Source organism: Triturus cristatus, chromosome 7 (genome assembly GCF_964204655.1).
Source record: "Triturus cristatus chromosome 7, aTriCri1.1, whole genome shotgun sequence".
Lineage (NCBI taxonomy): Eukaryota > Metazoa > Chordata > Amphibia > Caudata > Salamandridae > Triturus > Triturus cristatus.
This window is the reverse complement of record NC_140590.1, coordinates 1,686,541,033-1,686,557,781: the sequence shown is the minus strand read 5'-3', so window position 1 is coordinate 1,686,557,781 and position 16,749 is coordinate 1,686,541,033. Positions and strand designations below refer to the sequence as shown.

The following is a 16,749-nucleotide window of genomic DNA, read 5'->3' as shown; positions in this document are numbered from 1 at the left end:
GACTAAAAAGTATCAACATTTTTTTTATTTTTGAGATCTTTCTTGCCAAGTATACAGAACTTAATAGTTAAGTGTAGATTGCCCCAATCAATCTAGTGTTTGATGTTCACAGTATCTATTTTATTATTTATCGGATGTAATTTAAGTTCAAGGTAGTGTTCTCCAGGACACTAAAGCACAGGCCAAGCTCTCTTCTTACAGAGTGTACAAGGAGAGGGTGACCACAGCCTCTAGCCACACCTTTCTTGCACAGTTGTCTGGCCATTGACATGATGGCCTATTAGAGCACCTCAAGGCTTTGCAGGTTAGTACGGCAACAATATTGTTGAGGCGGTTGAAGCAGGACCAATAATTGATTTGCCTGCTGTCTTGAATCTTCCATCTACTGGCCTGCGCACAGGTGGCAGCAGCAAGCCAACATGTCCCCATGACTGGCGTAAACAAGCATTGGCAGTGCCAATAGGTCTGTCTTACAAATGCACTGTCAATTCAGGCTAAAATATTCTGTGTGCGGTAATGAGTGCCTCCCCCATCTGTGCTGTTACCAGAGAAAACCCATAAATTATCTAGTTGTCTAAGACAGTTTAGTAGCTTTACAATGTCATGTGTGTGCCCCTGAAAGTTCACGCTCAGGCAGCTGGAAAAATAAACAAAATTATCACCACTGTGTAGAGGCAAGCACTTTTTTGCCGAAACATACAACTTCCACCCATTCAAAACATGTACTCCTGGCTCCCAATATGCGAGCAGAGCCAAAGATCCATCCTGGTGGTTCTCACATAATTGTCTGGGAACAGCTGCATTATCTAGCCATACCATAAAAATGCCCTATGTGTGCGAATGGAACAATGTAGGTAGATAGACAGTTTGAAGATCCTGGGTATTTTGAGACATGTACAGGAGAGTTTGTCTTAACCAATATAACTCCAATGCGCAAAATTCTGGATCATTGCAAAACGTTGTGTCGCTAAGCTAAATTACATTAACCACCCCTTGCAATTGTGCCACATTTTTAAACACTGGAGGTACTTTTGGTGTCCAACGCTTTTAGTACCATAGAATATTACTCAGTACTGCCTCACCCTTAAACTGCATCTGACCCATCACAGTCTCCCTCCACAAACACACTTCCTTGGTGTTCAGTACGCAAAGCAAGGTATGCAGGCCATCCTGAGATGCGCTGTTTCCTCAGGATCGCCGTAGGTTGAAAGAGAGGAAAAGCACTGGAAAGTTTTGAAGTGAGAGTGCTTTACTTTCCTCTTTTGAGAGTGGGTATAAGGGGATTGCTTATGTAGCAGAAAAGTAATTCTCTTTCTTAATGAGAGTATTTTCTGTTGTATATAAATACCTAAACCATGGGTATTTATTTTAGTTGAGGTACATCGTCGTTGTAGCTAAAATCCATGTAAATGCAACAGTTTCTTTCCCCTAAAGCCCCTCTTCAGATCAGATAGCAGCAATATTAATGCCCCTACCACAACAGTCATCTGGGCGTTTTTTGGGGCAGTACAGCTGGAAGGTTGGCTAGAGTGCAGTTTATTCGTTATCATTTTAATATAGTAGTATTATTGTAAGTGAATAGAATAAAACAGGCAAGTGTGCTTTGTACCTCGTGGGGGGTGGGGGTGGGCAGAGGTGTTCACTCCGACCACAGGTGGGAGGGCCAATTGACATTTACGTGATGTCATGTTGGCTATGTCTCTTAGGCGCTAGCTGGACATCTCTTGTGGGGGAGAGGGCTACGCAGAGTTCTTGGAACTGTCTGAGGGTATGTTCAGGGCTGTTTGGGGACTTGGGGAGGATAAATGATGGCAATTAGTTGAATGGTAAGGAAGAAGGCCAGAGAACTCATGAGAAGAGATATAAGGGATAGGTATAACCATGGAGCGAAGCTTCCCTTATGCTGTGTTGGTTCCATCTATCCTTTAATGCCAGCAAAGCTGCTCTCACCACCGGACTCACCTGGTTGGATTCCCAGCAGAAGACACAGGGCCATGAGCCAACTCTTGCTCTTTCTTGCGTGTGAATCCATTTTGTCCGATCGCCCCCCTTCAGGTATAGTCCTCTCAGCTGGGCTGTTGAGTGAAGGCAGAATCTGACGTCAGCTTCTGGAATCCAACTGCATAAAACTGCAGCCGTACTTCATATTTGATATACGAAAGATAAGAGAGTAGGTATCAAAATCAGGATCAATGGCATATGCTCCATGAACCCCCTCAAAATCTGCCAAACAGTTTCATTTGCTGTGATATCAAGAAAAATTGCCTCCACTGCTGGCTTCCTGTAGCCAGGATCATACAATATTTGTGCTAAATACTTTAAAGGTGGGTGATGGAGTTAAAAATCCACCCACCATCAATGTAAATGTGTTCTCTGTTTTCGATTAGAGCAGTAAATATTAGCCTACAAACAAATGTTCCCTCTTACGTTTTTTCCTCTATGTACGGCAGTGAAGGGCTTCTGTGCACTGTAGCCAACGCTGTGTGCGCTGAAAACAAGTGAAAATTTACTATGCAAGTAAGTGTGGTGCGTGAGCTTCTAAAATTCGTTGTGTTCACTCTGATGAAGCTTTATTTGAAAATTAATGGAAAATGGTTCATTTTGAATCTGTTTATCAACGTGTGAAAGTCACTTTTAAGGTATCTGATTTAAAGTTATAGCATAGCAAACCAAAATGGTCACATTAACACCTTGTACTTTGTGTTCATTTACGGAACATTGAAAACATATACTCTCAGGCTGCCACAAACCAGCTATTTTTTCGGACTTTAACCAGTTTTTTATTTCTTCAGCAGAAAATCCTCAAAATAAAAATAATACACATCGGACTCCCTGATTTAATAGGGCATAGAGGAGCTCTATGTGTCCTTGACATGGTCAGTTCTGGTAACCCTGGTAACACCCTTTAATCAATTATGCTATCTAACTGATTAGTGACCCTCCCTGTCCTTGCACTCTATTCCTTCAGGTATACCTGCAATTTGGAGGTTAAAGATTCTCTTGGTCCTCACACTTATGATCAAGGACCCTACATCTTTCATAATTTTTATGCCAGCAGCACAGAACGGGACCAACTGAGGTAGTACAGCGTGCGTACCTTTTGACAAATGTTTGACTACAAAGGACACCACCCCCTCTGTGACTGAGATGCCAGTTTCCCCTAAAATCTAGGGTGTCAAGCCATTATTCATCAATCGGTTGGGTAGGAGCTAACTCTAGGGATTAGATAAAAAAAATCCATAGAAGCGCACTTAGTCTTCATGTAAGAACACATTCAATTCCACTAAAATTAGGGCTACACATGCCCTGGCGAATGCCCCAAACCGTTTAGGCTAATTTAGTTGGGCAGAAACATGTTGGCATACTATGGGTGTGAGCTATTGATCTCCACGACCCATTCACTCTAGTTTTAATCACCTAGTGTCCAGTTGATTAAAGTTGTTGTTCATGATGACTTAGCCCTGGGAGATAGGGATGGAATTAACCTTGTGGATTTTAGTGTCTTTTAAAGCTTAGTATGATAGAGACAATGTTTCCTCTAACTTTATTTCTCCATATGCATTTATTGACATTTTATGTATGCACTTTCCTCTGCCATGTGCAAAACGGACTCACTTCTTATGTCACTGTGTCAATGACCTATCCCTTAATGAACACACTATATATCAGGTTGGGGGAATGTAAGAGGTATCCTCAACAATTATGCTTCTACTTTGTGCAAAATTAAATTATGCAATTTGGAAGCATTTTTATATAACTTCTCAATCGAAACAAAATATTTTGTAGACAAATAGCTTGACACACTGAAAAAAACACAGTTCAAAAAGGCATGCCGTTCTCACTCTCAAACTTGATTGAGGTCCCCATCCCAACAATAACATTATTTTATTGGCATAGCTCAAGCTCTGTTAACAACAACTAGCACATTCCACTGTAGTATGCAGTGCACCAGGAAAGCCTGAACCTAAAAAACAAAGTAGGAAAGTATATTTTCTAGAGTGCATTCTAAAAACTAAATCAACTCTAGGCACTTGAGTATTATATCCTTCATGGAAAAGCTAGAGACACATTTTTATTTAAGAAGATTAGCAGAGCAAATTGACATGCTATGGTCTTTGCTAAATCATGTTAATATGTATGTATTACCGTCTGGAAGAGGGATTTAGGAAAGCACCGTGACTTGGTGACAGGGTACAGAAATATCACATCTCTCACTGAGGCAAACGATAATTTACAAATGATTGCATATTGTGTTTCTAAATCTCTTTTCTAGAACTTGTAAAGTGTGGAAGGAGAGAAGAGTAAACAATAATTGGGCTGGGTCGAGGTGATAACGTCTGTGGAAGGGGCCAGGGGTAAAGCAGAACTGCTCATGACAGGACTAGCAGCATCTGTGGAAGGACAGAATGGTGAAACAGGACTGGCCTAGTTAGTACGGATTCATTCTATGGCTGGAAGGAGATCAGAGAAAAGTTGATCTGCTGTCTTCATGCTTTTGCCCTTCCTTCCATCAAGTTCCTAATCCCTCATGCCTTCTCTCTTTTGTTATTCATATTTGATGGAGTACTACACACCACACTTATGATATTTCTAAGTGCTGAAAATAACAGATATTATCATTCGCCAATTTATGGTACTCTTATTGCCTTTGTGGAGCTGCTGTCTTATGTGAGGCAGTGCTCCCAACGTTATAGTGATGGGCGAGTCTGAAACCTGGCTCTTGCTCAACTCATGGTTCTGGTGGAACCGTGAGCCCATAATGAGGTGAGCTTTCATGCGGCTTCTGCCTCCATCCCTCCCTCTATCTAGGATGTGGCATTCCTGCCAGAGCTGGCAACTGTGGAACTGGGGAATTAGGTTCCAGTTTCAACGTGGGCTTAACATCCTGTGATTTTGGACACATCACTTAATTTCCCTGTGCCTATGAACAATGTATATGACCTTGTGTAATGCAGCTTGGCTCCTATTATGACAAGTGCGCACTTTCCCTGTGTGTGCACTTTCAAACAGGTGCGCCGTGCGTAAACGGGGAAAGTGCACCCTATGATGTTGAACGAGCTGTCCTCAGGGCAGCCACAAACTCATGCTGTCTTGGGGGCACTGTATTCAAATGAAATATAGAACGGCTGCTATGTGTTTCATTGTGCAAGTGGCAAATGAGTGAACGCCCTCTTGAGAAAGTGCTGGCACTACATGTGCACAATCGCTATCAGTATTACAGAAGAGGCCGCACAAGTGTGTGCAGCGCCTGCTGTAATTCCAAAGTGCCCCTGGAGCACACAACCCGGCACACATGACTGTTGCACCCCCGGGGCACTCTGTCATATGTCCCTGCTGCTCATGTAAAGCTGTTTGCCTTTGGGTCGAGTTTGCACTGGATTTAAAAACTGCTGAAATAAACTAAGAGGTAAAAATAAAGCCTTAATATAAGGAAAAACAAATAGAGACCCATATTCTGGCTGATTTGTACAAAGTGAAACCAGAAAACCTGGATAAATTGGGGCTTCTCCGCTTAAATTGTGTGATCTTAAGCAAATACTCTATTTCATCAAAACCCTTTTTTTCTTCACTATCGCGTATGAAAGCACTTTTGAATATGTGAGTTCATTCTACCAATTGTACAAAACTATCACTTTTAATGAGGACTTCTCAGTGCAGTGCTATAATGTGCCTTGTTAATGATAATGCTTCCACATGTTAAAGAAGTAGCTGAATTTTAAAGAGACAGTTCCATATTTTACGTAATGTTTGTTGCATGATTTACATAGCAAATATTTTCATGCACGGGCTCCAAGATCCGAGCCAACCCTTGGCTCTGCTCTCCCTGTTAATTTGTTGGTTTGGCCACCTCTACAACTTTATCGCCAGCACTGACGCTAAAACAGACCGTCTTTCGTGTGTTTCTCTACTTCTGCCATTGCAGCCTGTGGTTTGCTTGTGGACTGAACACTGATATTAGAGGGCTGAAAGTGATGTAATAGGGCGCGTTTTCTACGAAGCAGCCGAATTCTGATTTCTTCCTCATTCTCTGTGGCTCTCCTTCTGAGTAAGTTAAGCTAAGGAGACCCAGATAAGCATGCTGAAAGCACACAATACACAACAAACACAAAAACATTTCCTTTCCCTGTCTCCCCTTCCACCCCTCATGCCCTTCCCTCTCCCCCAGCCTCTCTTTCGATGTAAATTGATTCCATGACTTTACTCCCTCTGCCACAGCTTCGCTGACCTCCAGGGGGCCCGTAATCCGTGAAGGTCACAGCAGACAGCCCAAATGCATGCCAGCTCACTGGACAATCGGACACTGGCTGTGTGGGAAAGTGTACTTGCTGTGCGATGCTGGGGACTTAGAGGCACGCATGTGCAGTTGGACTGCTGTCAGTCCACGCCTCTGACTCACTCCCAAAAAGCAGAAGAGCTGCTAAACAAGAGAACACACCCATTTCCACTGCTCTCTGCTACCACATAACAGCAAAAATAGTTTTGCATTGTATGTCTCTGGGCCCCTAGGTGAGCATTTGCTTTGCAGAGCAGAAAGGTGAAAAGCATTGTTTTGAACATAAAGGGTTTCTCTGCAGGGGATGATTACAAAGTCATCAGTGTGAATGCGTGTTAATGACGCCCTTTGTTGCATCCCGCCCTCATCTTTGGTCTATCTAACCCACACTTAAATGTAATAACGTTACACAGACTCTGACAGAGTGTTTTATACATTTCTAATTGAATAAAAAGTGTGCGCGCTCCTGAAATTGAAATGTGTGGAGGAGTAAGAGGAGCTGCGCAGCCACTCAGGCGCACGCCTTAGAGGGAACATAGCTACCAACCAGGGCCGGACTGGGCGTACCAGGCATCAGGAGTTTCCTTGGGAGGCAGGAAGGGTGGGAGGTGGTTTTGCAGCGGTCGGGGCGGTTTTGTTACAGGGGGCCGGTTTTGCAGCTGTGCTGCAATATCAGCCCCCAGTAGCAAAAGTAGCAGAGCTTCACACTTGCCCCAACCCGGGGGCTGGTCCGACAAAATTACCAAGGCTGCTTTGAGTTCCCAGGCCGACTCTGCTACCAACCAAGTTTTGCTTAAAGTCAATAACCAAATATCTATATTTTCTACTCGGTACCCGTTTACTCCATATAACCATATGTATTTATTCAATCCAAGCCCAATAGCACGACCATTCATTTTTTGTCGTGGGGCCTCTCTTGCTTCCATTTCTCTTCTTGGGCCTCTTTAGTTCCTGTGCATAGAAGAATTACTTTATCTTAATCTTAGAGACCTGGAGCAGATATCACCGCTTGTTGGCTCGTGCCAGTCACAAGTCTGCTGTGTGCGAATTGTGAGATGTGGTCTAATCTAGTGCATAGCTGACCTCATCCCCACTTTGCTACATGCCATTATACCCACATGCCTCCCATTTCCTGTGGGGCAACAGTGGAGTGATTGGAAGCGGTCACCATCAGACTATGTACATAGTGACTTGTTACTTTGTGTACATGTGTGCCTGTTGATGTTAAAGGCATAGTGGGGCACTAACGAAGCGACATACTGCCAAGTTGAAAATACCCACTTCCTTCCACGTATGTAGCAATGTAAACATAATTGAGTGAGCAACCAGACTGATAGAGTCATGTTATATTACTAGCATTTTATCCTGCATTGCTAGCATTTGTATGGTTCCATAGGCCTTTCGGAGACAAGCCACCGTTTACACTTTAGTTTTTTTCATTGTAGCCTGCTGTTGATTGGTCAAAAAAGATGGGCCAAATAGGATGTGTCAGGTTTCTGTATTAGATGATCAGTATGGCTGTGTGCTAATTGATAACACCGTACTGACCATACTATTGACATGCGTCATCACTGAACTACTACCATGATTTTATGTAATATTGACCACGTGTGAGTAGAGTATATTTAAGTTAACTTGTTCTGAAGGGTTTAGAGATGTAGGTTTGTAACAGGATATTGTTGTGCTGTTGTGGTGGCAACACTTAGCCAACTCGAAGGCATTCGCTCTTGTCCAAACTTTGCAAAGTTTAAAAAAAACTTTAAGATCTGGTTGCTTTAATCAGTCGCCGAGATGCACCTATGGGTGTGAGTCGTTGCACTATATTAAGTTATAATAACATAACAACAAGGCTTGTTGTGCCCATAACCCAGGAGTTACACTGAAGATGATTTTTTGGTGGAGGTCAAGGTACAAAATAGCTGGACGGTCCTTAATAAGTTGAAACATTGGAATGGCGAGTGCTTTTGGGAGTTTGGAGATAGATGGCTAGGGGGCATATTGGAACAGTTGCATGTATGTAAGTCCTGCCGGCAGATGTGTTCTGGAGGGAACTGCATGGTATTTAGTGGTGTTGGGTATTATTCAATTGTACCAGCTTTAGAAGAGTGCTGCTGACCTTCAGGAGGTTACTCAAGACCTGGCTGTTCAAACAGTAGTGGCACCCCCTCTCCCCTTTTTTTCCCCAGCGCCTTGAGACCCTCGCGGGTAAGTAGTGCGCTCCACAAATTCTGTGATTGATTGATTGAATAAAGGTTTAGTGGTTCTTAATGGCCCTTAACTCAGACCTGTGACTTGCAGGTCACAAAACTGAAGCAAAACCAAATGAATGACACAGCAAGAACAAAGATATCCTTCCACCTCTTTGAGGTGGGGCAGGGGGTTGCAGTGGAACCAAACATGTTTAGAAAAAGAGAAGTGATAAAAAAATGCAAAGAAAAATGTAACTGAGAGGCAAATAAGTGAGAGTATGAAAAAGGAGAAATTCAAAGAGGAACGAGGGAAGGAAAAACACAAGGTGAAAAGAAGTTTGGAAGGAACAAAAGGAGAATAAAAAGAAAGGTGGAAAGGAGAAAAGGAAAGTTTAAAAAGAAGGGTGGAGTCTGCTCATGGAAACATTTCCAGCCGAACTTCCAGAAAAGGCTCGAATTGCATGCTTCTCTCACTCAATGCAATTGTAGAAATTAGGGAAGATTTTATATTTTCTGGCTACTGCCCTGAGCCAGTTAGAATGCATATTAGTATCTTGTTGGATATTTGTGAGATGGCCTGGCTTCATAAACCTCAACCTTCTGTCTTCTTGTGCCTACAAATACCAGAATGCAAAGTGGTGTTAGCTAAAAAGGGAGTCTGTACCACAGCGGGGGCATGCTGCAGCCTGAAAAAGGGCCACAGGCCGACGCCATGCAGCACCTCCTGCACATCCGTGCACCATGTGCCATGCACCATGTTGTGCATGGCACATGGTGCACGGAGGTAAGTAGTGGCACTACATGTGCCCCCAGGGACACTTCATTTGCCCTTGATGGCCAGGGGCCCTGTTTGGGACACCCCCCCCCCCCCCAATCCCTTTCCGACAAGTTTTTCATGGCGAGGTTCCCCCTGTGAAAGGGATATCAAAATCCCGGCGGTGGTGCCTGCCCCAGCACCACCGTCCCTCTGACCGCCGTACCATCGGGATCTATGATGCTGGCGGAGGTGGGGGTCTTGTGTCCGACAGCTGTGGGTCCAACCGCCAGTATCATTATACATCCGTCGGACCAAACGGCAGTCGGACTGTCGCCGACGGTCTGTCGGCGGCAGAGGCGCAACTAGAGCCAAATTTCGGGGGGGGCTGAGCAAAAATTTCGGGGGGGCTGAACTTTAAGCAATTGGCAGAGTGGAGCTGCAGGGGCTCTTAGAAGGGGTGAAACAGCGAGGCTTCATTAACATGCAAATGGTCGTTTAAAGACCTGTGAAGTGCTCGGGTGCGGCTGCTTTTTGTCCCGGGAAGGTGTCTCATCCCGGGCAGCCGCACACGACGGGGGGGGCTGAAGCCCTTTGAGTCCAATGGGTGTTGCGCGCCTGGTCGGCGGTCTGATCACCTACATCATAACCAGACCCCTTCTCTTATACTCGCTTGTGATAGGGTTAGAGGCAGTCAGTTAATAGATCTAAGGGCATCTATAGATACAGTCAGCACTGACCTATCACACCACAGGTGGGAGGCGTGCTCCCAAGATTCACAGCCGTGCTCAAGGAAGAGAGAAGATCTGTGCAACTTTGCACACATTTGTTCCATTGCAACTTTACAACGTCACGTCTTTAGTGCTTCTCTGTGCCTTCATGAAAGTGGACAACAACCCTATGAAATTAAGGGCTGCCTCCTCCAAAAGGCTTGATTAGGACAGACTGCCAAGTCTAGTTCTCCCATCACCGAACGGAGCCAAGTCTAAATGCAGGCCCCACTTAAGTGCACTTAAGTTTCTAAGCACAGAGAACACATTACTGCTACTTTGAGGTGAGTGTAAGAGGTGGCTAAGGAAAGCTGCCTGTGGCTACCAACAGACGAGGAGAGGGGCCAGGATGGGGAAGTGCGTGAAACCACACCGAGACGCGCACCTCTTCCACCCCCCGTCTCCCCCCCACCAAATCTCAGCGGTTTGGAGTTATTTTCGGGGTCTTAGGAAGTCAGGTTGACGGGCTGCGGTGAGTGCTGTCGGGCTGCGTTTGGTGGAAACTTTCAATTGAGGGATACTTTGATCTCCCCTCAAGCACCCCTAAAGCCGCCACACGCCCCCCAGCCCTGATTCTTCTCCTGTTTTCTGCGAAAAGAATCTATTTTGAGACGTTTGTTTAGCTTTGATTGTTTTCAAAGCTTTCGTTTATTTTTCGATGTGTTAACCTAGGTTTAGAAGTGATGTGGGGTGGGGGGCTTGCAGGTATCCGAGCCTGGGATGGAGCGCGTGTTTTGTACAGTGAATGCTCAAAGGTCTGAAGGGAGCCGTGACTATAGGGTCCGGGCTTGCGGAGTCACAAACTCATCATTATGGAGGACCAGAGGGAAGGATAAGTTACACCCTCTAGTAGCTGTTGCCCAGTCTGTCAGGTTATCTTACAGCTCCTGATTCCTTGCCATCCCTCTTCATTCCCCAGTTCTGAATTGTCTGCTGGCCAGAAGCAGAACCACTGGTCTTCTAATTTCGATAAGGCCGGTAGTTGTTGCCACTGCAATGGAAGAATGTGAGTTCCTCGTGGGAGAAGTCCTCCCACTTCTGTACCTAGGCAGGGAAGAGTCTGAAGAGGTTGACACACTGAGACAGAGGTAACCAGGGCCGGACTGGCCGTAGCCGGCACCGGGCGTTTCCCCGGTGGGCCGGAAGGGTGTGGGCCGGTTTTGTACCTGTGGTGGCCAGTTTTGTTACTGGGGGCCTGCAATATCGGCCCCCTGTAACAAGAGCGGGAGCGGTGCTTCTCACTATCGGCCTCTCCACACCCCCGCTCCCATCGCTGGTCGGGCAGCAATATGCCTGGGCTGCTTGCTGTGCCCAGTCCGCCCGTGGTGGTAACTGTCGGCCAAGGATGACTTTGAGGACTGCATGGCCAAGAGTAGAAGATAATCCTGGACTTGCACCTAGAGAGTACTGCTTGCCTCAAGGGGAGTTGATGTGGCTGCAGGTCTCACACTAGGGAACATGGTTGTTCTGGAACCTAAAGAAAATGTTTTTTCTTCCATGAATCGCCATATGTGGGGTGTCCCATATGTCACACAGATTGATGGTGCAGGACACATCTATGAGGCCTTCGCTCCTTTCCTGCCAGTTATATTTGCATTATAAGTCACAGATATCATAAAGATGTAACCCAACTCGTTAGTGTAGTACAATTCGAATATATGTGGTTGTCGTACCTTCAGGTTATTATCTGTGTCCTTGGAATGTGAGCCTGAGGAAATAAGACAGGCAATGAGTGCTCCTGGTTCATATGAAAATCTGAAATCAGTGGTGATTCATAAAGATGGGATATGGTTGGTTCCCTTATGTAAACATGATGGAATGGATGCATCCAGAGTAAATATCTGTTGTGATTCATTCAACGATTTCGTTCCAACACATTTTTGCTGAGGAAATAAAACAGGCAGTGAGGGCTTCTGGTTCATATGAAAATCTAAATTCATTGGTGATTCATAAAGATGGGGCATGGTTGGTTCCCTTCTGTAAAAATGCTGGAATGGAATGCACCCACAGTAAATATCTGTTGTGATTCATTCAATGTTCCAACACATTTTTACTGGTAAACACAATATGAGAATGTGTGTCATGTTGCGCATACTCAAAAAAGATTTCTGGCTTTGTTTCAGGCCTTACACACTCTAGTTTGGCAACAGGATGTTTTGGTCACACATTTTCATAGGTATGAAATCTTCTCTGGTAATGCGAAGGAGAGAACTGAAAGCACAGTTTTCCATACCCTGCTTGGTTTTAAAGTTTGTCACTGCCATCCCCTTGAGAGTTTATAGGTGACCCTAGATAAAATAAAGGTACCACCAGCAAGAAAATGAGAACGGTTTTAACGTTTAAACCATAAGAAGCTTTGATTCAGAAAGCTGTTCACATGATGTGTTTGACCAGGAAAGATTTTCGACCAGGGCAAAAAAATCTCAGAATCCTACTAAATAGCCTTCCATGGAGGTCTAGTAATTTAGTGCTGGTGCACGGTGACTTTATGTAATGCATGGATGTCATTTAGGCGTGGCAGCAAAGACTCATAGCCTCTTTCCTGTGACCCCTAGCACTGACTGGTGGCAAAATCAGTGCCAAGGACACAGGGCTTACTTTTATGGTCGTCATGGCTCTGCATTTGCTTTCTGCCCATCTTTATTCCATTAATAGTGAATCACTGTTAGTGTAATAAAAATGGAGCAGCAACAAGACCTTCCCTGGCAGTAACAGTAGTTTGTGAGGGGGTGGGGTGGGGTGGGGTGTGTGTGTGTGTGTGTGTGTGTGTGTGTGTATATATATATATATATATATTCACTTAAAAAACCATAGGTTTCACACACGTTATAGTTAGGAATTAGCATTTAAAAAACCTTGCAAATTCACTTAAAAAACCATAGGTTTCACACATGTTATAGTTAGCTGGACATTTCACTCGTAAAAAACCATTGAAATTCCCCCGTTATAGTTAGTTCAGATAACTATAACTCGCGCGCCCGCAATCCACTGCTCATGACGTCACATATTACATCACTCATGACATGGTCAGTGGCATCACTCATGACATCACTGATGACATCATCCTTGTGATAGAGTGGCGGTCGCGCGAGTTATAGTTATCTGAACTAACTATAACGGGGGAATTTCAATGGTTTTTTACGAGTGAAATGTCCATCTAACTATAACATGTGTGAAACCTATGGTTTTTTAAGTGAATTTGCAAGGTTTTTTAAATGCTAATTCCTAACTATAACGTGTGTGAAACCTATGGTTTTTTAAGTGAATTTGTAAGGTTTTTTAAATGCTTAGTTATGTATGTTTTATGATATTTTTTATATATATATATTTTTGTTAAGGTTTTTCACCGTGCGCGCACGGTGCGCGCATCGTGTGCGCACCCCGCGATTTTTTGAAAAAAAAAGAAAATGTTTTTTTCACCCTTCGGGGTCCTTCATGGACCCCCTGACAAAGACTAGGTGGTCAGGAACTCTCTACCCTGAACCCTTTTCACGTTCTCCACCTTTCTTTTTTACTGTCACACACAAAACACACAAAATGGCGGCCGACACTTCCTGATTTCGACCGATTCGAACGTTGACTAACATGTAACCACCAATCAGAATTACGCTCGCGCACGTTAAGGTGCACGCACGGTGCGCGCACGGTGCGCGCCTATAGATATTTATGTACTTTTAACTGCAATTTTCTCAGGAACTACTGAACAGATTGACTCCATATATGCAAAAGGCACATCATTGACCTGAGGACTACCTCTTTAGCCAAATTTCAAGTAATTCTGTTCAGCCGTTCGGGCTGTACCTTCGACTAAAGGTCCTATGGGAAAATGCATGGGGAAAACGCATTTTGGGACCCCCCTTTTTTCTCAGCCCCCGCTTGACGAATCACCCCGAGACTTTCAGGGTAGGAGCTGAGCGGAGCGCCCCATTAGTTTTGACAATTTCGCGAGGATTCGTCAACCGGCGCCAAAGTTATTCAAAATAGAATTTTCAGATTTCCTATGGAAACTCGGTCCTAACTATAACTATCTACTGGCGACCGCCAGTAGATAATATATATATATAAAATTGGGTTGTTGATTAAGGGTGGTGAAACCCGACACAAGCAACAGCGAAAAAACTTGTCAATGAGAACCACAGAAAGTCACTAAATTAACCTGTGCTTAACCCTCTGGTAGCTTGGCCAAAAACCAGCCCGCCTTAACTTAGAAGCAATGGGTAAATTAAATGTGACAATTGGGTGTAAGCCAATTTACAATTTTTCAGGGCGAGAGCACAAGCACTTTAAGACTGGTTACCGGTGGTAATGTGCGTAGTGTCCTAAAGCCAACAAAAACAAATTCAGCAAAACAGGAGGGGTGAAGGCAAAAACTTTAGGGATGACCCTGCAGGGAGGGCCAAGTCCATCAGTGTGGATGTGTGTGCATGAATGAAAGTCAGAGACAGGTGTTGAGTGAGAAACGGAATGAGTGTCAGTAAGGGAGTCAGAGTGAGTAAGAGTGACTGCAAGTGAGGAAAAGTAAGTGGGAGAGAATTAATAAGAATTAGTTTTAGGAACTGTTACAGTGAGTGAGTGTAACTGTGAATGAGAATGAGCCAGAATGAGTGAGAATCTGTGAGTGCAAGTGAGTGAAAGAGTGAATGTGAGTAAGTGAAAATGAAGGAGTGAACAAGAATGAGTGCAAGTGACTGAATGTGAATATATGAGTGAGTGGGAGTATGAGTCCGAGTGAGTATGAATAAGCTAGCATGACTAAGGGTGAGTGCAAGAGACCGAGATTGAGTGAAAATGAGCATGAATGAAGGAGTGTGAATGAGATTGAGTGTGAGTGAGTGAATGTAAGTTGGCATGAGTAATAATGTGGTGGTATGTTTGCGACTTTGCCTTTGGCCCTGTCATATTGAAGTCAAATCTTGGCTAATAGAGGCACCCATGGCAAAATATTGGTGTCATACAATAGGCAATTCTTAGCATGACAAACACCTGTGACAATATACAAGCACAGATAGTATAGGGGGATAGTAGTTGGCTTAACGGCTAGGGCAGTCGACCTCGAATTTAGGGAACTGGGTTCGAGTCTCGTTAATGACGCTGAACATCCTGTGATTCTGGGCAAATCACTTAATCTCCCCTTGCCTAACAAAAACAAATGTAACGCAACTGGTGCTCATGTGAAGCGCTCTGATACCCGATATCTCGGATCAAGTTTGCGCTGTATAAAACTACGTAAAAAAAAGATATACTGGAGTTAATTTCAGGCATAATTGGCAGCTGTGGAAAAATACTGGTGCTGGCATACAAGTGGTTATTCTTGGTGTATGGGGTACATATGGATAAAATGCTGGTGGTGGCATACTTGAGGAACCTTTTGGCATTGGTGGCACCCATGGTAAAACATTGTTAGCACACCTGAGCTCGTTCCTGTCATAAGCGAGGATAACCGTGGCATATGGGAGACGACAACCAAAACAAAATGCTGGCCCTAACCTACCAGAGGTAATTTTTGACATGAGTTGTCCTCTATGGCATATGGACCGGATACATGGCAACATTCTGGCATATTGTATTTCGTTTTGGCACCTACGGCATATGAGGGACACTCAAGACAAAATGCTGGCCCTGGCACAATGGAGGTCAGATTTTATACCTGGGCATCCATAGCACATTTTGAAAAAATGGGGCTAAACCCCAGGTTTTGGCTCACTATGAAATATTGAATATTTACTTAGCTTCATTTCAGAGCCTATGGCTTTTTAGCAAATTTATAAGAGAATAGTGCTTTAAAATATACTATGACCCCATTTCATTCAAAGTGTCCGTGTGGAAAACCCCCGGTACCCCAAAACACCCAAAAAGAGGTCTGACTTAGCTTGCTTCGCTCATTTGCTACAATTCAGGACCAGTATTACAGCACATCACTTTGAAATATGTCATTGGCCCAATACAGGTGCTGCCCCAAACAGACGTGTGTGTTTTGTATTACATTAATCGTGCAGTTATTACAGCACTTTACCAATGACAATCATTGGGAGGTCAATGGGTTAAGGTCATGTAACATCACATCCAGGGAAGGCTTAGGGGTCATATGATGTAATTTCCTGTGATGTAATTAAGGTCATAGGGTGTGTGACGTCACTTCCTCTACCCCAGGCATTTTGCTGAATAGACGTCCTCATGGGGTTGAGTGGCTTCTTCGGTGGTCTGAAATGCATGTCTTCCGTTGGGAACCTCGGTAAGATAGCTTGATGGGGATGTGCAGCTGCTGGAGAGATGCTTGTGCACGTAAAATACAGGCCACATGTTCTGTTGCCAGAATAATAGCGCAAATGTTTAAATCCCATAAAGTTGGTTCTGTGAGTTAATGTGCTTCCTGCTGCCGAATCTTTGCTTTATCTGAAAGTAATAGGACTCAGCTAGACAGCTGCGGGTTAAGGCACCTGTTGCGAGACGTTTTTAGAACGCAGGTTAGAACTGCAGCACACTGAACTACGCTGGATGGTTAATTCGCGAAGTCTACGAGACCTACTGTCGTCACTTGGTGGTACAGAGAAAGGCTGCGAGATAAACTCTGCAAAAACAGTTTCTGGCACACAAAAAGTCTCTTCTCAGAAATGCCGCTGAGGGGGCGGCGCCTTCTACTGAGGGAACATATTTTTTGAGGTTTCCTGCGATGGTTTCGTATCAGGTGTTTTGTTGAGTAGGAAAAAACCCAGCAAAACAGACAATTTCCTGCCTCGGGAGAGACTGAGAGACGAAGACAGA

The 16,749-nt window shown here is 44.3% G+C and overlaps 1 protein-coding gene across 2 annotated transcripts in view; it reads right to left on the bottom strand.

Moving 5' to 3' along the window:
- Positions 1-16,749, bottom strand: part of CD4 (CD4 molecule) — a 126,427-nt gene that overhangs the window by 77,950 nt on the left and 31,728 nt on the right. For both annotated transcript variants that reach the window (XM_085619838.1, XM_085619839.1), the window contains exon 2: positions 1,963-2,140. In XM_085619838.1, the coding sequence (XP_085475964.1) occupies positions 1,963-2,032 (70 nt within the window). In that variant the 5' untranslated portion in view covers positions 2,033-2,140. The remainder of the gene's footprint in view (positions 1-1,962; positions 2,141-16,749) is intronic.